The sequence below is a fragment of the Candoia aspera genome, chromosome 7 (genome assembly GCF_035149785.1).
Source record: "Candoia aspera isolate rCanAsp1 chromosome 7, rCanAsp1.hap2, whole genome shotgun sequence".
Lineage (NCBI taxonomy): Eukaryota > Metazoa > Chordata > Lepidosauria > Squamata > Boidae > Candoia > Candoia aspera.
In genome coordinates, this window is record NC_086159.1 from 71,888,752 (window position 1) to 71,913,393 (window position 24,642).

The 24,642-nt window shown below is 39.4% G+C and overlaps 2 protein-coding genes across 3 annotated transcripts in view; both read left to right on the plus strand.

Annotated features, from left to right (window-relative positions):
- LOC134500729 (platelet glycoprotein 4-like) overlaps positions 1–24,642 on the plus strand; it is a 461,190-nt gene that overhangs the window by 39,291 nt on the left and 397,257 nt on the right. Inside the window, exon 10 of one of the 2 annotated variants that reach the window (XR_010068291.1) lies at positions 1,624–2,054. The gene's annotated coding sequence lies outside the window, so the exon portion shown is untranslated. Of the gene's footprint in view, positions 1–1,623; positions 2,188–24,642 lie in introns of those variants that run through there. The other variant, XM_063308096.1, reaches the window with a different exon arrangement.
- On the plus strand, positions 8,312–24,013 carry LOC134500725 (platelet glycoprotein 4-like). The gene is made up of 10 exons (XM_063308092.1): positions 8,312–8,507; positions 12,536–12,696; positions 16,671–16,815; positions 17,483–17,665; positions 19,404–19,495; positions 21,038–21,084; positions 22,001–22,070; positions 22,644–22,831; positions 23,290–23,408; positions 23,888–24,013. Exons 1-10 carry the CDS (start codon positions 8,388–8,390, stop codon positions 23,963–23,965), a joined length of 1,203 nt encoding a protein of 400 aa, XP_063164162.1. The 5' UTR covers positions 8,312–8,387; the 3' UTR covers positions 23,966–24,013.

Sequence of the window (24,642 nt, forward strand, 5' to 3'; positions counted from 1 at the left end):
TTAACAGGTAAAATCCTATGGGAGCTTAATACCCAAGGCCTGGGAAACCAGCCAGATTTTCAAAGAGTTCTTAAACATTTTCAGAGTGGGAACTATGCCAATCTCTGGCAGGATGCTGTTTCAGAGGACAGGTGCTCTGACAGAAGTGGCCATTTCTCAGCATTTTTTTTTTCTTTAACAGAGTGTATTTGTAAGTGTAAACTCTCAAGTTCTCACTCCATACACCCAGAGAACAGAGGATGGAAAAACTTAGTTGATTCTTCAGCTGAATGTTGAATGCAATTTATTTCTGAGCCTGACCGTTGGAAGGTATATCCAATGCATCTGTACCATTTTGGACTGTTCTTAAATAAGATTAGAAATGCAGGTCACATAGCAATCAATAGATTGATCAGTGATGCTTTAATGCCTACCTCCAATGTCCATGAGGGGGGCAGATCAAAAATAGCAAGATGGTGGTCATGCATACAGCATTGAAACATATTCAGAAGGGCCAGGGCTTCTATCAGGCTGTTCCATCTGCTGTCTTGCCTTTTTTACCCTTTGCCCACCCCCACCCTGCAGATGTTGGTGATATCCATGCACTCAAGTGAGATGGGCATTGCTCTGGAGCAAAGCTACAAATGAAACGTTTCCCTCTAAACCTGCACATGTAAAAACAGAATGCAAGAATGAATCGTATTGCCACATATGCCCAAGAATTAATCAAGGAGCTCTGATTTGCTCCACTTTCCTGTTGCACTGGCAGCAAATATAGGTTTGGCTTTGATGTGATGTGCCCACATGATATCAAAACCAGCCTCTTATAAATTGATGTGTAAGACTGAAACACCAATCAGCAGCTGACATAATGAGTTAATGTGAGAGTGATTTTAAAAAAATGCCAAGTGTGGTGCCATTTCTCCTATTTAGGAGCCAGTAGTACAACGTTCTTACCAGCATCATCAGACAAGCATCTAGAAGATGAATATGGTAGCCAATTGCCAATATGCTATATCAGTGTTTCTCAACCTCCTCAACCTTAAGATGTGTAGATGTCAACTCCCAGAGTTGACCTCCACACATCTTAAAGTTGAGGAGGTTGAGAAACTGCTCTATATAGTTGCAAATACTTCTTACTACTTTAGCTACATGAGATTACTTTGGGGAAGCATGCACTCCAGCATTTTGAACACTGAACTAATCAAGACCATGCTTATTAAAATTATCTGGGCTGGCTTAGATGCAAAGTATCTTAATATATTTTGCTAGACAATAAATTGGGGAAAGGAAAGGTCAGGGTCTTAACCCCAATCCTTGGGGGAGTGGGGTACAGATAATTTCATGTGCCAGCTATTACTTTATTTGAAACATCTCTTGCTTCTTTGTCAAGAAATAAGCAATTGTCTTTGATCTGGGGCTTCCAGTTATTGCTCCTTCCCAACAACTGGGAGATACAGTAGTGGATACAGATGTGGCTTGACTATGGTTCTGGATCTATAAGTTTAGGAAAAAAATAAATAATATGGATCCTAAGATGTTGGCTTTAAGATGCACTCCAACAGAAATTGAGTTCCAATCAATCATCCAACAATTCTGGATTTCTCTGGCTCATTTGTGGTCTTTTCTTTTCTCCTCCTGCAGGGTGCTGCTGATGAAGGCAACCATTTCTTCCCATTTCAAGCAAAATAAGAGAGAGGAGTTGCCTTTGTGGCATTGTTGGCTGTGTTCTATAAATGCAAATATCCTGAGGAATAAGCCTGCAGTACAGCCAGGCCAGTGAAGGATAAGTCTCTTGACAACTAGAAGCCCATGGACATTCAGATGAGCTGTTTTCACACCACCAGAAAGACTGGCATGACACTTCTGGGGCTCTCTGAATAAAATCCCATTTTCACTCCCTTCAAAATGGAGCTCCAATTTGGATTTGAGCAGCTCCTGCTGATTATGCAACCGTGCCACTTTCCCCCCTGATTCTTAGCATGCTGGGAATTAAAAAATTGGAACTGAAGTTATAGAACTGAACTGCTGGGCTCATCCCGCCCTTGAAAATAATGTGCATTTTTGTTGTTGTTGTTTGCCTCCCACTCCTCAGAAGAAAAGAACCCTGCTGTTTTTGTCTTCAAAAGCTGTGACTTTTTTTGAAGGCGAGGAAGAAAGACCAATAATTGTAGAATATTAATTGCTAGTAAAGGATTTACCAAAAAGGCCTGTTTGATTATGTGGGTTTCTGTCCATACTACCACAAGCTCTCCTAACCCTTTCTCTCTGCAAAGTAGTCTCTTGATGCTGTGTTGTGGGAAGAAGTTGTGTGTAATCCAAGAATAGGCATCTTAATAGGCAGATCTTAACATTTTTGCCAGTGTCTCAAGATAGCTGGGGTTCTATGTCACAAATGGTGTTGCTGGTTTTGGGGAGTGAGTCTGAGTTTGTTTCCATTTGTGATATCCTACAGTTTCCCAGTTTCCAAAGTAGCAGTAAACTGTGCAGTTTGTCACTAGCAAAGATTGTAACAGGGAAGTTAGAGAGCCAATGTGGTGCTCAGAGTGTTGAAGCCCAAGCAGGGGATCCAGCTTCCAGTCCTCCCTCAGCCACCGATATTCCCTGGGCAACTCTGGGCCAGCACACACTCTCAACTAACCTATTTCATAGAGTTATGTGAAAAAAGAGGGAGGAGTGCTATGCATGCCACCTTGAGCTGCTAACTGAAAAGTGTTATATGAAATTAATAAATCAGAATAAACTTGGGCCCTATGGAGCTTAATGACATGGACTTTGCTATCACTGAAGTGAATTCATCTTTTTTGTCCTGCTATCTGACCTGCCAGTGGAGAGAATGTGTACTTTAGCTTGTGGCGAACAGGTGGCAATGCTGCATTTCAGTGAAAATGAGAATGATTCCTTATTGGAAAGGGAAAAAAAATCAAAATTAAACTAGCCCTCTATTAAAATAAGTTTGGGATATTTTTTTTAAAAAGTCATGCCAATATGCAGGCTCAAGAAATTTGGTTATTTTTTCAGAGCTGGGGACTGGAGTCCTGCACCATACAAATGAATGGTAGCTAATACATTTTAGTTCCAATTTCATACTTCTAGTCAATTTTTGAAGCAAGCTATTTCTCTGAAGACATTGGACAGAAAGTTCCCTCATGCCCAATATTCCAGGACTGTGGCATCAGCAGGACTGAAGGGAAGAAATGGTTTCTCCCAGGAAGTTTAGAGAAGTCAACATAACCATTATGTGAACTAACAGCTGGGACACCTGTAACCATGTTGGTTTTCACATAGGGGATAATTGCATTACAGAGTTGCATGTGATACCAATGGGATTAGGATCAATGCTAATTATTTTACCTTTATTGTTTCAAGTCAATAGGTGATGTAACAGGGTCAACTGGTTTGCAGCCAGTGTAAAAACAGCTGAGTAAGTATTCAGGGCACCATTATTTGTGAACAGAGAGTGTGCATGCTATTTTGGGGTCTGGTCATATACCCTAATACACATGTCAATGTTCTTGTGTCTGAGCACAACATGTTTGCTGATGATGACTTTGTTCCAAGCTAGCTTTTCACTGACTCCTTGCCTACACTTGGAAGGCTGCCTTTTCACAGTTGACATGGATGCAATAAAAGCAGACAGTTGTCTTGGAAATTGGAACTAGTCTGTTGATGATAGAGGGCAGCCCTTAAGACCCAGGAACTGATTTCTGTGGTTTCTGCTTTTCTGGCTGTTGAGAAGTTTGCCATAGTGCCCCTGGTGTTAAATTTTCAGTATGTGCTAATGTAAGAGAGAACTTTTATAAAATGATATACCAGTGATATACGACACCAGCTAAACTGTAAAAAGATGAATAAATGAATAGCAAATCAGTGTTGGAACTGTGAATATGAAGAAGGGGCTTTTTTCCATGCACGGTGGACTTGTGAAAAAGTGGAAAGATAGTGGACACAGATACATATGTTGATGCAGAGAGTTTTCAAAATTAACATTCAGATGTAATTGGAACTTTTCTTTCTAGGACTTATTGACAGTCAACTAGAAAAGGCTCATGGACGACTGGATTTATATATGGCAAAACTTCAGCGAGTCTATTATTTGCACAAAGATGGATGAATACAGAAATACCCATAATGGAGGAATGGATCATGAAGATGGCTGAGTTTGCAGAAATGTCTAAATTGCCTTCCTTGATTAAGGAGGGAAGAACAATTAGTTTTATAAAAACCTGGAAACCCTTTATGGACTTTTTGCTGAAATTGGATTAAAATGTACTGATCATTTCCCAATTTATTTATTAAAATGGCATGTTTATGGGAAAAAGGGAACCATGGTATGTAATTTGGGAGGGTGAAGATGGCAATTATTATGTTTGTAACTGTTGCAAAGAAGATTGGAAGCTGTTTCTTTAGATACCTTTTTCTTTTTTTTGTTATCTTTCACCTTTTCTTTTACTTTATTTTCCTACTTTTCTTTCATGTTTCTGTTGCTTTTACAAACCTGTGTAAAATCTTCTTATAATAAAATTACTTTAAAAAAATAAAAATAACCTGATTACCAGAAAATGAGAGCAAACAAAAATCCAAGCAGAGAGTGACAATAAGTAAGTAAGTAAATATGGCTGGTTGCAGCTTTTCTGCATTCAGCTGGTGATAGGCAATTACCAGCAGAAAACAGATCAGCTGGTCTTGCTGACCTAGTCTTTGCTGGCAAGCAAGTAGCAAAATGCAGTTGAATGACATCAGAGCATGCATACTGACATGCATAGTGTTATAGGGCAGGGACATAAAAAGGGGGCTTGCATGGTAATATGACTGTGAGATGGGGACTTGCCATAAATTGTCTTGCTTTGTGGTTGAACACTTCTAACCTACTCATACTATTTCCTAAATTTGCTATTCAAAATGAGACCTTATTTATTTATTTATTTGGATTTTTTTTAATCCTGCCTTTATCATTTTTATAAATAACTCAAGGTGGCAAACATTCCTAATACTCCTTCCTCCTCCTATTTTCCCCACAGCAACAACCCTGTGAGGTGAGTTGGGCTGAGACAGAGGGATGGGCCCAAGTCACCCAGCTGGCTTTTGGAGCACTTTCTTAATATTTCTTAAACGAGTTTTCCATGAAGAGAAAATTACTCCACTCTTGACTTGCTTCAACAAAATGCTGCTGGTCTTCCAACTCTGAAAAGTAAGGCTATAGCTGTAGAGAAATAGATGAACACTGCACTGGCAATGCCCTTGAAAATGAACTCCTTAGACAAGCGGTTCTAGGTAACAGTAAAAAAGAAGGCAACTGTTGAACCATTGGGAACAGAACTTTTACTTTTTAATGTTTTAAAACATTAACTCTTTTGGAGATCTACCAGCTCAAGAGCAGGAGGAAATACTCAAGAGATTGGAAGATCCTATACACATGCTGGTGGCAACATGTGCAGTAGCTGCACCATTAATTGATTTTGTCTTCCCACTCAAGATGATTACATCAAAAGCCCATGATATACTGAAAACCGCAGTAGAACACTCTGACTACTTAGAGGGTGAAAACCAACATGAACAGATAGAATTAATCTGCCTGTCCCAGGAACTGAAAAGGGCTGGAGTCAAAGAGTCTGAGCTATCCATCTTATCCACACCCCTGAGGTCCTGAGGACTTTGTGATCTTTGCCAAAAAGACACAAACCTTCAAAAGGAAGAGGGTGTGTGTGTGTGTTAAAGAATCTGAAGCCAACAGAAATACTAACCATGTGAAGAATACAAAAAAATCCATAGCCAACAAAGATCCAAATCCCTTGATTTTGAGTTATTTTGCTTCTGGAATATCCCCAGATGACACCACAATACCTCCTGCAAAACTCTCAAGAGGAACAGCATAGAGAAGGAGATCCACAGACACCTCAGTCACTGTCTTTTGTTTCTCACCCACTGGTGGTCATCTCCTGGAGTGGAAGAATAAAAGCAGTGACACCTCTTTTATGAATTACATCCAAAAGTTTGACATTATTTTTCCACAGGAAACTTGGCTTTCTGAGGACGCAATACTAGATGGATTTAAATCCTTTTCAGTGGGGTCAATCCCTGGAGCTGGATGGGGCAGATTTTGTGGTGGCCTAAGTTTGCTTATCTCTGTTGCATTTCAATTTGAAATTCTTCTCTGGCATTCCTTGGAATGCTGTGTGATGGCTGACTACTTAAATTCAGCAATGTTATATTTTTAGTTATTAATGTTTACATCCCATCACTGCGGTTGCACTCCCAACTGAAAACTGTCTGGTCCAGATTAGAGACATATATTGGTAATTTACAATGTAATGTGCTTTCCGACTTGCAAGATTCTGTTCATGTAGCTTTATAATAAAGGAGAATTAGCTTATCTGGTCATGCTTCCTGTCTGGTCTACCTGGGAAGGCTGACATTAATCTTTCAAGTCTGAACTACAATTCTCCTGCCATTTCCTTAACAGTCTGAGAAATGAGGGAGGGTCCCTTCTGAGCCTCTTGCCCTTCCCACTATCCGGCTTTGGGCTAAGCTGCCTCTTAACTGACCATTCCCTAGGCAACATCTCTTCACCCCATCTCCCAAGGACTTTCCCATGTACAAAACCCTTAACAAATTAAATCTAAATCTGCTACAGTTCTATGCGTAGTGATTATCCAACAGAATTTACTCATTGGGCTGGCTCTAATCCTTGCCTAACAGACTATATAGCAATTTCCCAAAACACGATACTTTTTAGGTAGAGATTTTTCACTGATAGTCTTGCTGATAGTGACCACTTCCCAGGAATTTTAACCATCCAGATCCATATTTTAACCACTTAAAAGTTCCTGCTGCACCTTTTTCTGACCCGTGCTATACTGCTACCAAGGAAGATGAACTCTTCCCCAGCTAAACTCAACATTACTGGATTGGAGGGAATCTGAACAGATTTTGGCAGAATAACAATCGGGTTTAGGACTAATCATTTCCTGCCCCCTTTGTCATGCATTTGTATTACAACATTTAATAGAGAAGTAGACAGATGAACCCAGCTAGATAGATAGATGATTTCTATAGCTGCCCAACTCAACAAATGACTGGGTGGCATACAATCATAAAAACATAAAACAATTAAACCAACATAAAATAAATACAAAGGGTCAAGTAAAACTATTGCCACAGATTTTAATATAGCCAAGAAACGGGCGAAGAGTCAGTGGCACTGGATTTGCCCTCCAATAGAAATCTAGCAGGGCTGCCATTTATCGGGGAATATTCATTAATACCACGATGCTATCAGTGCTATGCAAAGGTCACATACAAATGAATTTAAAAATGCAATTTTTTAGTCACGATAATACCTGCTGTCTGTGGGGAGGGAGGCTAAGTAATAAATTAAAAAGGTAGAACTGGAGAAATAGAAATGGAAAGAAATGCTGGAGGTAATCTGTATAGTTTTACAAATACTGTATAAAAGTTTATACACCATCCTACTTCAAATATCAAAATATGAACCATCCTAAAACAGAATAATCAAATACAAAAGCTTGTTTTGACTACCTCCAGAGTTCACAGCTTCAAAACACTGGCACAGGGCCACCACGGCACCCCCAGCTCAGCCCAGGGTAGCAATCTAAAACTGCAGTCATCCCAAGCCAACAAGTTAATGCAAATGTGGAATAGCATGGTGAATGGGCCCAACTCTAATTGTCTCTCACAATGGATTGGCTGAGGTCACAACTGTTCTTCTTTCATTTAAATGTGAGTCTTGGAATACCTCAGGTGGTATTAGTGAGATATGCAGGTATATGCTTTTTCTAAGGAAGAATGAAGTAATAGCTGATCAAAAGCATTTGTAAATATTCATTTGAAACAACATAGTGAGAACTTTCTTCAGGCTTTGGAGAACTATGCTTTTTACCGGAGTGGGAAGTTCATATGTTTGGCTAGAAACCCAAGTTCAGATGTGACCCAATGAAAGAAGTAATTGAGCCTTTCAAGCTAATGGCTGCAATTAATTTCCTCACATCTGATACTTCCTGATCAAAACATGGACTTATTTCATGAAGAGAGAAACAATGCAGCCCAAAGTTACTACTAAATGACTTTCACTTCTGAATTTACAAAAAAATGTTCACTTTTGTATTAAACTGAAACTTCTCTGTCAATTTTATTTTAGCCAGGCTTCAGTTATCTTGACTTTGCATGTTTGCTATCTTGAGTATTCCTATTTTGTTTTTTTTTAACTGCATGTTTCTAAATGATGTTCCACAGCATTGTTTACAGTGTACTTCGTACTTTAATCTCTTTTGAGAGCATGCTTAGATCTCCGTGATATATATTTAGTGGGAACAACAGAGTGAAAAAACTGTAAAAGGTGAAAGAAGCAGAACGGGGAGCCACAACGACCTGCAACTGTGTGAAGAAGCATGGGGTGCAATCAAAACTGTGGCTTGCTGACGGCTGCAATCATCGGGGCAGTGCTGGCCATCCTTGGAGGCATTCTGATTCCAGTTGGAAATGATCTCATTGAGAAGATAATAACAAAGGTTAGAGACACCTATAATTCCTGTATTGCTGCATATTTTCATCACTTTTTTCTCAACGTTTGCTTGTGATGTAAACCACCACCATCACTAGCACCTACCACAATTGCCGCTTACCTTTCCTACGATTTAATCTTACTGTTGAGATTAAATTAGGTTCTGACAAAGAACCTTTAATCTGGGCAGAATCATTTCTATAAAGAAATGGATGTTTATTGTTTCCTTGTTTTAAGCAGGCAAGCAACCACTTCCTATCAAAGTTGCTCTTAGATGGTGTAGGTTATCCTGTTGGGTTAACTATTGATTTTTATTTAGGGTTTTTTTGCCTTTGTAGTTTTTGGGTCTTTTGGTGAACCATCCTAGGCTACTTGAACTGAGAAAGAGTGCATGCTCATTTGAAATGATGAAATACAAAATATTGTTATGGAGAGTGCTAAAAATGTTTAATGCATTCATTTACAAAAACCGGTATGCTAATTACTCACTAGAAAATTCTAAGTGGCTTTCAGTAATAAATATATATTTTTAAAAACTCACAGTATATTAAAATAATCAAGATGCACCAAGCCACATCTATATTCACTGCTGTCCCCTTTTGAAGACCTTCCAGTCTGAAGGCCCTGAGAAAAAGGACTGTATTTAAGCTGTTCCTGAATGACAAAGGGAGGTCCTTTCTGAGTTCAGGGGGCATAATGTAGCAAAGTCAGTGTGGTTTGGCTGAGAAGACCATCCTGTGGACCCCTATCTCTTTGATCTCTTGGAATGGGTACCTGAGACATCCCGTCCCAACTGAACCACACTGGATGGGCAGACTCCACTCGGAAGAAAGACTCTGTGCTAACAGGACTTCCATCTAGCTGGCATTCAGTTTGAGCCTGTTCCACCCCTTCCCTTCCCTCATATCCTCCAGGCCCTGCTTGTCCTGTGATAGAGATATGCATTTGAGTGTCATCAGCATATGGATGATACCTGACACCAAATCAGTCAATGACCACCTGTCGTGGCTTCATAGATGATAGAAATAAAGGGGTAAATGGCTGAGCCTCTGAAGTACCCTCAGGTACTCCTATCCCAATGACACTGATTGGAAACATCTGCTCAGGAAGGAGCAGAACCACTTTTAAGCCATGCCTCCAGACCTTTTTCTAACAATTGGCTTCACCCTTGTACCCAATTTACATCGTTGCACAGTGCATCTGCATTTAGGGTCCTGACTGCCCTGCTTCAGAAACCAATAGAGAAATAATAAAAGCAACTTTGGTTTTCAAAGCTTGCGGAGTGTGACGCTATCTGTAATGTAGATGTGCTTCCTGAAAAAAAAAAAGCACAGCATATTCAGAACACAAAGATGCAGCATTATTTTGCATGCCATACATTCTAACTTCTCCATAGCAAAACAATTTAAAACAATGCTACATTTACAATACTTCCAGTGGTCTTCTCTAGTTCCTGAACACATGGGGATGGTACATATACCTGCTGATTTTCTGGCCCATTCATATTCCAAATTGTGTTTGTGTGTGTTAAAAATAAACAAACAAAAATAAGCAAACCAATTGGAATTTATCAAGACATTCAGAACAACATGGAATGAAATGTAGGAGTTTCATCCAAAACTCAGGACAAAACATCAAGACACAAAGAGTTTAGTTTTTAGCTTTCAAACAGCTGATTTGAGCTTGGAACATTTAGCACATTTCTAAACTGATGTGATGTACATGCCTTAATAACCTTAAAACTCTAAAATCTATAGTATTTTTTAAAAAGGCAGCTGAGAATACTGCAGGCTGTTCCCTGTTCTCTTGGCCAAAATCCAATACTGAATAATACAGTCATTTTAACTTTCAGTAGCTGATAATCTTTTAAGATATAATATTTCAAGGTCAACTCTAGCATTAATGCCAGACAGGAGCTTCATCTAAAAGTAAATTAGATTGCTTGTGAATTCATTGTTGCCCTTTTTTTGCATCATCTGACCACTTAGAGGCTGCATTATCATACAAGCATTTTGCTTATGTGGCAAAGTTGCTGTTAACAGGTGCTTCTTTTCAATGAGGCCTCTGATTTCAAAAAGATACTTAATATTACCACAAATTTCAAGCAGCTTTCTAAATTTCAAATAACTGGAGCTGACAGTTAACATTTTTCTTTTTTCTTTATTCACCTCAAAGCCCACTAACAACCCAAATTCTTTCATTTTTTTTAACAGATGTTCAGCTGAGCCCAAGGAATCCTGTAAAATCAAGACTAGATCATCAGCAAATGCCTTTAACTTAAAGACCTCCTGTTAAATCTTTAAGCCTTTTATTTGTTTGTCCCTTCTAATGTCCCTCCCTATTAAACACTTCTAACACTAAAATAAACAACAAAGGTGATAATGGACATCCTTGCCTTGTTCCTTTTTGTATCTTACATGCTTCACTCAACTCATCATTCAAAATAATATTAGCCCTTTGGGATGTATAAATTGACTTAATTCCCTCGATAAAAGATTCTCCAAATGCCATGCTTTCCAAAACCTTAAACATAAAAATCCAATTCAAACTGTCAAAGGCTTTCTCTGCATCTAAAAAGATAAGGGCCATCTGACATTCATTATCATATTGGAAATATTCTATAATATCTAGCACAATTCTTACATTATCTTTTAACTGTCTTTTGGGTAAAAATCCACACATAACTAATGATTTCCTGTAAGATTATTTTCATCCTTTCTGCTAATACTGATGCAAATATTTTATAATCATTATTTAACAGTGAGATTGGCCTATAATTCCTAATTGAAAAGGATTCCTGTCCTTCCTTTGGTATAAGTGCAATGTTTGCTTCCCTCCATGTGTCTGGCATTGCTGAACCCAACCAAAGCAAATTCATCAGTCTTTTAAAAGGTAGAAGAATCCGATCTGCGAAACATTTATAATACATTGTAGATGTTCCATCCGGTTGCAAAGTCCATGGCCCAAGGCCAGGTGAAATACATCATGCAACAGCCTCATTGGAATCAAAAAGACAAGTTTGAAGTTCTGACTTAATTGTAACATTACTTTAAAGAAGATTATAACATCATTAGTATAGCCTAGATCAGGGTTCCTCAAAGTGGTCACTATTGACCCCAACTATTTGAAGGGTCAGCAAATGGCTGGGGGTCAATAGGTGGTCAATAAATGATGGAAGGTTGATTGGGGTCAGTTAAAGTTTTGGGGTCTCTATAGAGCTCCATGCCAGTCCCTAGTCCTGAAGGTGAGGTGGCTACTGGTGAGGCAGCGTGACTCAGAGTTGGATGGTCAGACGCCAGTGAGGGAGGCCTTGAATTGCCTCTATCAGCTGTATGTTGTTACTGCCTTTTTTGTTGTTATTCTTGTTATTGGTAGTACTATTAGTTTAAGTAGTATTTATTAAATTATTTTCATATAATAAATGTTTGGAGTTGATGAACGATTGGAAACTTCGTGAAGGGGTGGATGAGCTGAACAGTTTGGGGACTCCTGGCCTAGATCCAATCAAACTAAATTCAACTCAGAGATACAGCTGATATACAAACAAACTGTCTGAAACCCCATGGCCCCTTTTCCAACACTGCTGCTTAAACTTTTTTTAGCTTACATGGTCATTATTAAAAACAAAAACAAAATGAGGTTGATGCACATTTTGCTGTTCAGAACTCATAATTCGTGATTACAGGAGTTTAGCATTTGTGGCTGCCTTAATTTGGCTACATACTTGAAAGAAAAAGATAACCAGTCTAGCTGATGTCAAAGAAGTACAGAGAAACTTGTTGTTGTTTATTTCCCTAGATTCTTGTTTAGGGCTTTGAAAAATCTTACCTTCTACCCCTCCTGTACCAAAATATTGCTTTGAAATAAAAACGATACTCAGTTCAAATTTCACAATCAATAAAAATTGATGGGGTTTTCCAGGAAACATTATCTGAGCCACTCTCCCTTTGAGAAAATAATGTCTGAAAAGATGTCTATTCTGACAGATTCTTTTAAAAAATTAAAAGTTCAAAATATTCTCATTCCTCCTTACAGGAAGCAGTCATTGAAAATGGTACAGCTGCCTATGAGAACTGGGCTGTTCCTGGGAGTCCAATCTACGTACAATATTGGTTCTTTGATGTACAAAACCCAGAGGAGGTGATGGAGAATGGTTCTAATCCAATACTTCAGCAGAAAGGCCCTTACACTTACAAGTAGGTCAAGACATGAGAATGTCTTGGGTACCTGGAAGAGGGATTAGAGAGCAAACACAGGGATTCATTGAGTTGGGACAGGAGATTGACTCTTACCAGCTGTACAGTGCAAGAATCTAAAATGGAATATTAACAGAGGAGGGTCCATAATTGCTTGAACACATTCAGTGAAGGAGCTGATCACCTCTCTGGGTAATTGGTTCAACTGTGGAACTGCTTGGGAAGATTTTCTCAATGTTCATCCGAAATCTGCCTTTCATAACTGAAGCCCCATTTTTCTGTGATAGAGAACTAATAGTGGCTCACTTCAGTTGTGTGTATTCAGGGACATGTAATGTTGGCACTCCAAATACTCATCGTTGTACAGAAATGATTTTTATATATCAACCATGGATGACTGAAATGAATCATGGCTTCAATTTACTGATATATGTATGTCTGTAAATTTTGTATGTTTTTGTTTCCCTTTTTTTCAGCTGGTGTTCTTTAATAATTTTGAGGGGTTTTTTCTTGTTCTGTATTTTTTTTTTTTTTAGTTATTAGAAGTAGGTAAAAACTAATGCTTAACACACTATTTTCCTCCTCCTTCTCGCTATTATTATTAAAAAGAACATCCTGCACCCTGCAATATAAGGATGTGGTTCACAGGTTCCCCATCCCTTAGCCTTTATATATTTAAGAAATAGCCCTGACCCACAATCTGGAAAGTAGTAACTGGTTGCTGCCCACTATATTTTTTCTTCCCTCTTAACAGTTCTTGAGTCATAAAGATGATTTCTGTTTTCCCTCTACAGGCAAAAAACTGTTGGTTGCTCAGGTGTGCTTTACAGAGCAGATAGTTGAGGCTCCTGGAAAATACTGTAGTTAGAAAATGGAAGGAAATATTTCCCTTGCTTTTAAATCACATCAGAAGGGAACACAAATGGATAACTACATCATGAGGCACTAAACCACACAATGCCTGCTTAGTTCCAGGGGACTGGGAAGTGGAGATCCATTTGCAACATGTGTGGGGGGGGTGGAGGGGGGAGGAGGGCAGATTACAGGTACTCAGATTGTACTCCAAAACCACTGCTTGCAAATCACGTTTTGAACACTCTGTTGTTGTCCATGAGCACTACTCTCTGGAGCAGGATGACTCATACAGCTTCTGCAAACCAGTTTTGTACCAATCGAAGCAAATATTTGTAGCTCAGGGTTGAACTGTGGAGTCCTTGGTGCTATCTGAGCTTTGTTGTTTTCTTGCAGATGTTTCATTGCCAGACTAGGCAACATCTTCAGTGTGAAGAGGGAGTGGGCCTTGCTCTCAGTTTATATACCATGGTTTGTCCAGCTTGTGCTGGTGGAGGTGTTGTTCTCTTCTTGGGAGTTCCTTGATTGGGCTGTTGTTTGCTGCTTGGCTGACTGACTGAGTTAACAGTTCCTTGATTAGGGTATATTGTGCTGTTTGATTGTTCATCTGGTGTTAATCCTGGTGTTAATCTTTGCATATCTGGGTGTTGATTGCTGGCGAGGAGGTGTTCTGGTCTTTTGGCTTTTCTATTGTTTCTTCTGAATGGTACGTAAATGTTGTTTACCTCTATGTGTCTGTTGATGGCTGCTTTGTCTGAATGCCAGACTTCCAGGAACTCTCTAGCATTTTTGGATTTGGCTTGGTTTAGGATGCTCACAGTTTCCCAGTTGGAAGTATGGTTAAGTGTCCATGTGTTGTGAGATTAAGGAGTTTTCATGGTGTCTTCCGACTGCCAGTTGGTGTTCATGGATGTGCTCTGCTAGTCTTCTGCCTGTCTGTCCTACATAGTGGCTGTTACAGTCCTTGCACTGTATGTTGTAGATGACTCCTGTATTTTTTATTCTTGGGCTGCTGGGTCTTTTGTGTTGCTTAAGATGTTTTGAAGAGTTTTAGTTGATTTATGTGCTACAGTAACGCTGTGTTGTTGTAACAGTCTGTTGGTGGTTTCTGAGATGTTTCTGATGTATGGCAGAGTTATCCTTTTCATAGCTTCTGTTGGTTGGGTTGTAGTGGGTTGAATGTTCAGGCACTTTTTGATAAAGTTGGGGGGGGTATCCATTTGCTGGAAGATGCTGTATGGGTGATCTGTTTCCTTTTTCTGGTGTTCTGGGTTGTTGCAGTGTGTTTCTGCTCATCTGAATAACGTTCTTACCCAGCTCCTCTTGTGGGAGGTTGGGTTGTTGCTTTGGTAATGGAGCACTTGGTTGGTGTGGGTAGCTTTCCTGTAGACTTGTGTTTCTAACTGGCCACCATTTCCTCTGCTGATGAGGATGTCCAAGAAGGGTAGTGTGTTGTTGTTTTCTTCTTCCCTTGTGAATTTTATTTCATTGGAGATGTTGTTGATGGTTTCATGTGTTTCCTCCAGTTGTTCCTTTTTTATTATGACGAAAGTGTCATCCACATACTGGATCCATACTTTGGGTTGTATGCATGGGAGTGCTATCCTTTCCAGATGCTGCATTACAATCTCTGCTATGAGTCCTGAAATTGGTGATCCCATGGGTGTTCCTTTGGTTTGTTGGTAGATTTGTCCATCAAACGGAAAGTAGGTCATAAGGCAGAGGTCCATTATTCTGGGTATTTCTATTGTGGTGTATTTGGCTAGGTCAGGTGTGTTGCACAGAACTGCTGCCATGGATTCTTTTGCTAGTGCCGGGTCTTTGGATGAGAACAGAGCTGTAACGTCGAATGACACCATGATCTCATCTTCTTCTATTTTTATGTTTTTGATTTTCTGGAGGCACTGCAGTGGGGAGTGGATAGAGTGTTCACTCTCCTCGGTGAGATGCCCAAGTTTCTTTGTGAACCCTTTAGCTATGTTGTATGTGGGAGTCCCTGCTAATAATACAGTTGGCCAAAGTGGTAAGCACTACTCTCTAGAGCACGATGACCAGTGGGGCTTACTCATCCAGCTTCTGCAAACCAGTTTTGTTTTGCCTTGATCTCCATGGGGATATTGTGTATGAGTCTGGCTGTCTTTGAAGCCAATTCAGTGGCCTGCTAGAACCACTGAAATGGAGTGGAGCTTATAACACAGCTTAGAAGCTGGCACAGAAAAAGAAAAAAATATCTTAGATAGCTTCAGTGAGCATGCCAGAGAAACACAGGTTATTGCTCTTACACATTCAGCCCTCCCAAACACAAAGAACCACACACTTACACACATTAGGTTAAGAAGTAAAAAGAAGCTTACTGACTTTATTCTTTGTTGTACTGTAACATCCATCTTGGTGGAAAAGTTGAGGTTCCTTTGTTCTTCTTGTCTTTCTAATTACACAGTTTGCCCTAAACTCTCAGCCCTACAGCTGCCAAGAGGTATGTGTGTGAAAGAAAGGGGCAGAATCCCTCATCAAGGCCCAAGCACATGGCCCTGCTGAAGAGAGCAGCATCCATGCTGCCTCTCCCTGGGTGGAGAAGGGAAAAAGAAAAGAAAAAAAAGGAAGTGGGAGTGTCAACAAACAGCTTCCTCAGAGTTGCATTTTGGGCAACTTAATTTACATTTTAATGAGGCATGCTGGATTTGCCCCCCCGCCCAAAAAAAAAAACTTCCAACAGTCTTGGCCCAGTGTAAATTATTTGCCTTGCATTGAATTGTATCCTCAGGCTATAAACAATAGCAAACTTCTTTCAAGCTCCTGTGTGTGTGTCTGTGTGTCTGTGTGTTTGAACACATGCATGGGGGGGTGGGTTGCTCTTCCTGATGGGTATCGATAGAGCCATCAAAATGAAACAAAAGCTGAACCATTCACTTCTGGCTGGGGGTTTATGCAGGATTTGCAGAGAGGGTAATGCAAAACATACTGAAAGAGGCTCTAAATGTGGATATATATGTGTATCTTGGAGGGGAAGGGAAGGGAAGAAAAATATTTGATGGTCAAATATCCATTTGTCTACAAGATTTAGTTACTTCTGGTTTTTGTTCAATGCTTAACAACTGAAGTGGAATCTCTTGTTCTTCAAGGACGCAATATAGACCCAAAGAAAACATCACTGAAGACAAAGATGACACTCTGTCTTACTTCCAGCCAAATATTGCTCTTTTTGAACCTGAGATGTCAGTTGGGCCAGAAAATGACACAGTCACCATTGTCAACCTTGCTGTAGTGGTAAGCAAGCCCTCCAATAAGATTTATATCTGAATATTAAGTTGTAATAATAATTCAGTAAACGATTGGGTTTGGGTATTGTCAGTACTGTGAAATGAAGTTTTCTCTTATCCAATCCTTCAATGTTGTGGATGAATGAAATAGAGTCTTCAGAAATGCTGCATTATCAACTACTGGTAGTGAGGGATGCTGGGAGATGTGGATCAGCGAAACCTGGAAACCCATATATTTCTATTTCTTATTGTATTGTTACTCTATCTGAACTTTTCATCAAAATGAGACATCACGTACCAGAAGATCTGACATTAATCTTTCATTGTCATTGTTCTCTTCACCACCCTCTGATTTTTGACCTAATTTTTTTTTCCAGAATCTTTAAAACTATTTTTATCTCCTCTATCCTACAGAAGGAATGGTCAAGAATGTGTGTCTGCTTTGATGGTGAAGATACACATCCATTGCAAACATATGTATTATTTAACTGTGATGCATTCTCATTACATTGATCTTAATCAAATTCTTCAGCACATGCTAAGGTTCAAAACCTTAAAATATTATGTGATTTGATCACAAAAATGATTTAATTCAAGCCTGTTATGAAAAGTTTTTGTTGGTTTTCATCCCAGTATCAAAGTTTAGGTTTTAGACGTATTTGTATTTGCTGCAGGTTGCACCTGTTGTCTTTCCAAATGAACATTTTCAAGCAATGATGGATATCTTGATAACTTCATCAAAATCAAAATTCCTCCAAACTAGAACTGTGAAAGAAATACTTTGGGGCTATGAAGATCCTTTCCTGAAAATAGCTCCAATATCAAGCATTGATAAAGTTGTTGGAGTATTCTATCCTGTAAGTATGAATTCAAAGGGAAAATTAATCACCTGTAGTATGATTCTTAGCAAAGAGTGTATCTTCATATAATAAACACATCCTTAAAAGTTCAAAACATAAAAATTAGGGTAGCATTTGGCATATATTAGTATGACATATCCAAATTCCAGAGATTTTTATTCTACACAGAAAAAAACATTGCTGATAGCAATCTACTCCATCAGGTGTCAGAAATAAAGGACATAGCAACAAATGGGATTTTAATCAGGGTATAAAGTACTTTCCCTACCTTGCTTCCTGTCATCAGGTGATAGCACCAGTCTGACTGTGGCTGATCTAGAAAGCTAAGCAGGGCAAGTCCAGGATAACAGTCAGATGGGGAAAACAACTGGGAAGATCTACTTTATAGAGAAAAAATATTCCAAAAAAGGTGATAAAATGCCTAGATATGTCTACAATATATAAGTCAACACCTTGACTCAAAGGTGACTTGACTTTCTCACTTCACAGCAGAAAGCAAAGGTTCTCTATCTCACTTTTATGTGCCAATGTGGGAGTTGCTTCTGTGTAGTAGAAATGGACTAGCAGATTCAGCTGTAACTCTGGGTTTCTTCATTTGATGGCTAACTTGATGGAGAAAAGAACCGTGCACTTGACCTGAATAATCACTTCAGGTATCCCTGTGCATGCTGTATTTTAGTGCAGGCATTTTATCAGGCATGGTCCCAAATTATTTTTGGTCTGCAACAAGTTTCTTTCATCAGTGTTTGGATTTTTTCCCTCTTTTTGCCTGGGAACTTGGACATCTGAATTAACTAGCATTGTCTCAGAAGAAGTGAAAGGGTTGGGATTTGAATTTTCCATTTTCCTGCAAGGGATTGTTTTTGTACTTTTTATATGTTTAAAATTCATCCTAAACCATATACATGCCTTTGTTGGAAATGCATCTTGATACTGTTATTCCATCATCTGCAGGAAGGGAGATATTTTAATATTGTTTTTGTCAATGTGCTTGAAAAATGGGAGGGTGGGATATGAACTTAAAGTTGTGGCAGATTTTGCATGACCAACATCCAGAATATGATGTTAGAAATTCTAATTATTCCCAAAATGACAAAGCTAGTCCAAAGGCAGGAGGAAAGAAAATGGAATAATCATGTAGGATGAGGAAGCTGCACCATAAATGTCCATAAACTATGTGCATCTTTGTCATAATACAGAGGTTGAAATAATGGTCATTTCCATATGACCATGTTGTGGTTACTGGGGGTTTATTTTAAATTGTTTGGGGTTATTTGTAAACAACGTGAATGCTTGGTCTAAAGCTGACTCAGACCATCTTGAGACTTTTTTTTTCCTTAACTGGGACTATTTTCTTGTTTCTTGTACTATGACAAAAATGCAAATAGTTTATGGACATTTATGGTGCAGCTTCCTCATCCTACATGATTATTCCATTTTCTTTCCTCCTGCCTTTGGACTAGCTGTGTCATTTTGGGAATAATTAGAATTTCTAACATTATATTCTGGATGTTCTGGATAAATATGTTCTGTGACCACATTTCAGACATGAAGATCTCCATGTCCTAGGTACAAGAGACAAAAAAGTTGCCTGCTAAAAATAAAAAATGAAGAATGTTAGACATAATTTAGATTTTGTAACGCTGACTTTTAAATAGTAAAGAATTCATCCTGATGATCAAGCCTCTTTGTGCCAAAAAATATTTTTCTGTTCTCTCTCTGTATCTCCTTCAAGTACAATGAAACACTTGATGGCCCTTACAGAATTTACAGTGGGAAAGATGATATACGCAAGAAAGGAATTATCCACAGTTATAAAAACAACAGGTATACTATACTGTAGATATATTTATTTATCTGCTTTCAGAATCTACAGTAGTTTAGTTTAGCAATCATTTCTGCTTTGTGAATTCTTGCAGCATCTGCTTTCTTAGATAGATAAGATTTCCCAATGCAGTTGCACAATATTCAGGCATAGAAAGGTATGTTGGTTATCATGTTGTACTGAAGACCAATAGTTTTTATTGGTTGTCATCATCATATTTGGGGTCTGAATGGTTGACATTAGGTTTCAAATTCTTGCTGTATTATAAAGCAGTGTAGATGTTTTGGGCAAGTTGCTATTACTCAGCTTGGTCTCCCTTGCAAGATATCTACATATGCTTATTAAAATTCTTGGGCAGAGGGAAGAGCACAGAGAAGATAAAGGTTGACCCTTATGGATCAGTAGCATTCTATGAGAGTTGTTAGGTTGTTGCATAACATACCTTTCTTGTCACCACGGGGCCAATCCTAAGAAGATGATCTTTCACTTGAGCCATAGAGTCAAGTCCTTAGTATAAATCAGGGAATATTGCATTTTTAGTAGAGCTTATGTGCCATCCCAACACAGAGACATGGGCAGATTAGTCTTCCTCTTATCAGAACTGGAAGCCCATCCAAACCCATTTCGGCAGATCCAAGTGGGTTTGGATGGGCTTCCAGGTCCAGTAAAAGGAAGACAGGGTGACCAAGTTCACACGACACTATCCCTTTCCTTAACTGACTCACTCCCATCTGCCAGCTGTACGAGACACTGATGGCTGAATCAGCCAGGAATAACCCACTTTCCAAGACATGTTGGGAGTCTGTAACTGTCCTTCAAATGCTGGGGGTGGGGGATGATTAAAAATCCACAGCGATGCAATCAGGGTTGACACCCCTTTAGACAGAGTTGGTGAACTGTACCAACCTCCTCCCTTATTTTCCATTTTGTCTCTCTTCCCAGTATGAGTGCAGGGATGAAAGGAAAGGTCAGAAGAGATGGAGTCCCAGAGAAGTCCCATTTTTCTAAAGCCTTTTTAGAACTTCATCTGTGTGCAGCATCATTAACAAGGGGAAATTAATTTAGCCTTGGGGTGTTTGGAGCTGAAACAAACATCCTGTGGGTTAGTATTTGGAGATAAGTGATTTTGTTGGGGTCTTCTTCCAATACTCAAACCCTAATTTCCTGTTGGATCCACCTAGGAGAGTCATGTGATCACAGCCAATGAGATTTCAGTGTATGTTATATAAATACTGTAGCGCTCTCCTGCTTCTTCACTCCTGCTCTAGCAAACCAGGACGCTGTGGTTACTTTGCGCATTGCTTTATACACACCCCTCCCATGCTAACATGTATTCTTATACCTTTCTCAATTCCTTCTTGTGGGGAATATGGTTACAAAAACCCTTGAGAATAGAATATCTACTCTGCTCCTGAAGTTGTTTAATTCCCACACTTTCCTTACATTCAGAAGGCAATTGTTTAGCCAAGAAAACTGCAAGGCATCATCTGACCTGCAGTTGTTGCTGCTGTTGTTGTTGTTATTATTATTTTCTATTTTTAAAGCACTGCTCAATACTGGCCAAGCTATTGTGGTATGGTGAATGGCACTGGTAAGTGTGTAAATGGAATATTATTGAATTTCTATTTCTGTGTAGAGCACACAGACAAATTTTGGCATGTATTGTAAGTATGCAAGGTTGGAACTGATGTCTAGTTGGAAAGATCCCAAAGAAAAGAACAGGAGAGAGAGAGAGAGAGAGAGAGAGAAAGAGAGAGAGAAGGAAGTGACCTAGCTATTATTATTTATGGGTCTGTACAATCTCTGGTTAAATCACTAAACTAATTCAATTACAGTGGAGTTGGGCAACATTGGGGGAATGAGGGGGCACATACAGTGGAGGCATAGACTATGATTTGTGTCAGATGTTGGGGTGCAAGTAAACTTGGTGTCCTCATGGTTTGCAGCAGATGCACTAGGCACACTTAATGGGGTTTTGTGGGTGGGGAGCAAGAGATATACCACGTACGTGAGCTATACTAGGCTGGTTCATTGTTAGTGCATTGATTTAACAGCTGTTGTCTTTCCTACCTCCATACATCCACCCTCTCCAAAAAATGCAGCTGCTTCTGTCCTTTGCTCCATCAAAGTTCAGTGTTGAGGCTAGAAGAAAATCCATAGTCTTGGGCACCTTGCTATGCCATGGCTACTGGTTGATAAATGGTCTTCCAGGTTGAAACTACTTATAAGTCAATATTTTGCCTTGCAGGTTCTAGGTGTGTAAACTCCTGTAAAGCGTTACCTGGATGTTGTAAGAAGGAGAAGAAATGCTTTATTTTCCTTAGTTCTGGAATACCTGCCTTAGCCTCTGATAGCCCAATAGTTAGAACTGGACAGCTGAGCTAGATGAACAGGAATCACAGTCAGAGCCAGCCTCAGTTGTAAAGGCATGTTTGAACTTGGACGCAAGTTTTTTGTATGAGCTGGGAGGCTCACCATTCATATGATGTTCTGATTTTTACTCACAGACGGGTCATCGTTCGCCCCTTTTGTCAGCAAGAGTGAAGTGCTGAGGGTCTTTTCCTCAGATATTTGCAGGTAAAAGATCTTGAACAACTGGTTTCATTCTTTGATTCAGAAATAATAGAATTTTGAAAATCAACAACATTCGGCCAGCAGGCCGGCAGAGTTAGTTGGGCTGGACTGCTAAATTTAACCGTAGAGATTGGCAGATTCTCTATTAAAACCGTCACTCAAGATCTAGTTTACCCCCAAACTGTTAACATGCAGAGACCTTTACCACGTCAATACCATTCCCATTATATTGGAAACCAGTTGTGTTCTATGCAAAACCCAAGATTTCAAGGCCTTCTGAGCGTATGATGTTAGTCATCTTTGTCCTTATATGGCTTTTTAGAACTTGTGCATCCCAAAAAGAATGACTGGCTCTGCTGCTGCCTTGGTGAGATGCCAATCACTCCTACCTCGCCTAAGTGTCATGGTGGAGGCTAAGCTGACTGTTGATCCCCTCATTTAGATAAAGGAATGAGATCAAAGATGATCAACGCATGCTTGGAGAAATGTGATTGATGACTACAAGATTGGGGGATCTTGTTCCTCATGGTGCATGATCCTTCATAGGTGCTGCTTCATATTACTTTTATTGTATAGGTCAATCCATGCAACATATGATAGTGAGCAGACAGTGAAAGACATCCTACTTTATCGCTTCATGTTCCCGCCATCGGCTCCTGCTTCACCTCTTTCTAATCCTGATAGTACCTGCTTCTGCTTGGATAAGGAGACAACTCAGAACTGTACATTAAGTGGAGCTTTGGATATCAGCTCCTGCAAAGAAGGTAACAAGAAAAAATGGGAGGGTTAGGGTTAGGGGAAGGCTTAATTAAAACTGAAATTATATCAAAACATGAATCTTGGCTGTACCATTTGTGACTTTTGGCTGCATCAGAATCAGAGCTTGACATTGCATGTTCAGTGAGTGTTCCATAACCATTTTGGCCACAGGTTGAACATCAGAGTTGATACAAAAGGGACTAATGCATTTAGTAGGAACCTTTCAGCTACAAAATAGTCTTACAAGTTTTAGCTGGGAGTGGCTGTTGCTGTGCTGGAGCTGCTCCCCCCAGAATTCAGTAAGGACCATTAGGTAGACCAGACCCAGGAAATCAACTCCACAGAAAGGCTAAATCTTGCAGGTCTTTTATCTCACCTCCATTTTTATACTTCAGGCATCAAGTGGCATGGAACTTCATAATCTGAATTGTAAATTGCCTTCATTTCCCTTTTATTTCTACAGAAAAACCAGTCATCATCTCCTTGCCCCATTTCCTGCATGGGAGTAAGGTCCTTTTTCAATTTGTTGAAGGAATGAAGCCAAATGTGGAAGAGCATACAACCTTTCTGGATGTGGAACCTGTAAGTGACTCCAAGTTGTACCAGCTCCGAGACTGTAATATAAACCAAATCCATACGCAGACTGTCTCTGTCACAGAATGTGATCCTTGGAGTTAATTTTTGGATTTGTGCACCAAAGTGAAAATTTTTCTCCTACTTCATTGTCCACAGATTGGACGAAGAATTTCAAGAGCCCATCAGCCTGTACTTAGAGAGGGTTGGGTTTGATTTTTCCTGCTTATTCTGAGCACATTTTAAAAGTGTGACACCAATCTTGAAAGCAAACATTAATCTCTAAATTAGTATCATCCAGTGTAAGAAATTGCAAGTAAATCACTGAAACAAGTAATGAAGTTAGTTATGGGTACTGAGAATCAACCTTGTCCAATGCTGGGGAAAGCCCTTTCAAACTCAGCACCTGAATGCATTTTTCCTCCTTAATTCTGGTAATGTGTGAATGTTTCCCCCCCACAATGCTCACTGTATTTGTTTTGTTTTAGAACACAGGATTTACCCTGCACTTTGCCAAAAAATTACAGATTAATCTATTAGTGAAACCGAATGCAAAAATCACGTAAGTCTTGGCTGCTATTATTTTCTGTTGGGGAAAAGTTGGCCAATGGTTTGATTGTTCTGCATTTTTGCTTATCAGGAGAACTGGCTTATGGGCAGCAGCATCTTGGGCAGGGGGCAAAATCTGCAAGATGACAGCCATGACATCTGCACTGAAGCTGCATCTCTTTCATAACTGCATGCTGTAGACACCACATAATATCCTTTATAAATCGGGCCTGACTCAGATTTGGATGCATATTCTCTACTCAATCAACATCTTATGGATATGGTGGAAATTGTACCCAATTTCTGAGTTGATCCTTTTGCAGCTTTCTGATGCATATAGTGGTACAACCTAAATTTAAACATAAGCCAGTTTGGTCTAGTGGTTAAGGCAATGGGATAGAAACCAGGAGGCTGCGGGTTCTAGTTCTGCCTTAGGCTGAAAGCCAGCTGGGTGACCTCAGCCCGTCATTGTCTCTTAGCCCTACTCACCTCACAGGGTTGTTGTTGTGGGGAAAATAGGAGGAGGAAGGAGTATTAGGTATGTTCGCCACTTTGAATTATTAAATTAAATAAATAAATAAAAATAAAATAAAATGACATTGGCTAATTCTGCAAAAAAGGCATGCAAGGTTGGATTTAGTGTTTGTTGTTGTTTATTCGTTTAGTCGCTTCCGACTCTTCGTGACTTCATGGA

What these genes read in the sequence shown, in the direction of transcription:
- LOC134500725 (XM_063308092.1), top strand. Translation starts at nt 8,388, where the DNA reads ATGGGGTGCAATCAAAACTGTGGCTTGCTGACGGCTGCAATCATCGGG. An exon ending in AAAGGCCCTTACACTTACAA is followed by an intron (nt 12,697 to 16,670) that starts GTAGGTCAAGAC and finishes TTGTTCTTCAAG; the next exon opens with GACGCAATATAGACCCAAAG. An exon ending in TTGTCAACCTTGCTGTAGTG is followed by an intron (nt 16,816 to 17,482) that starts GTAAGCAAGCCC and finishes TATTTGCTGCAG; the next exon opens with GTTGCACCTGTTGTCTTTCC.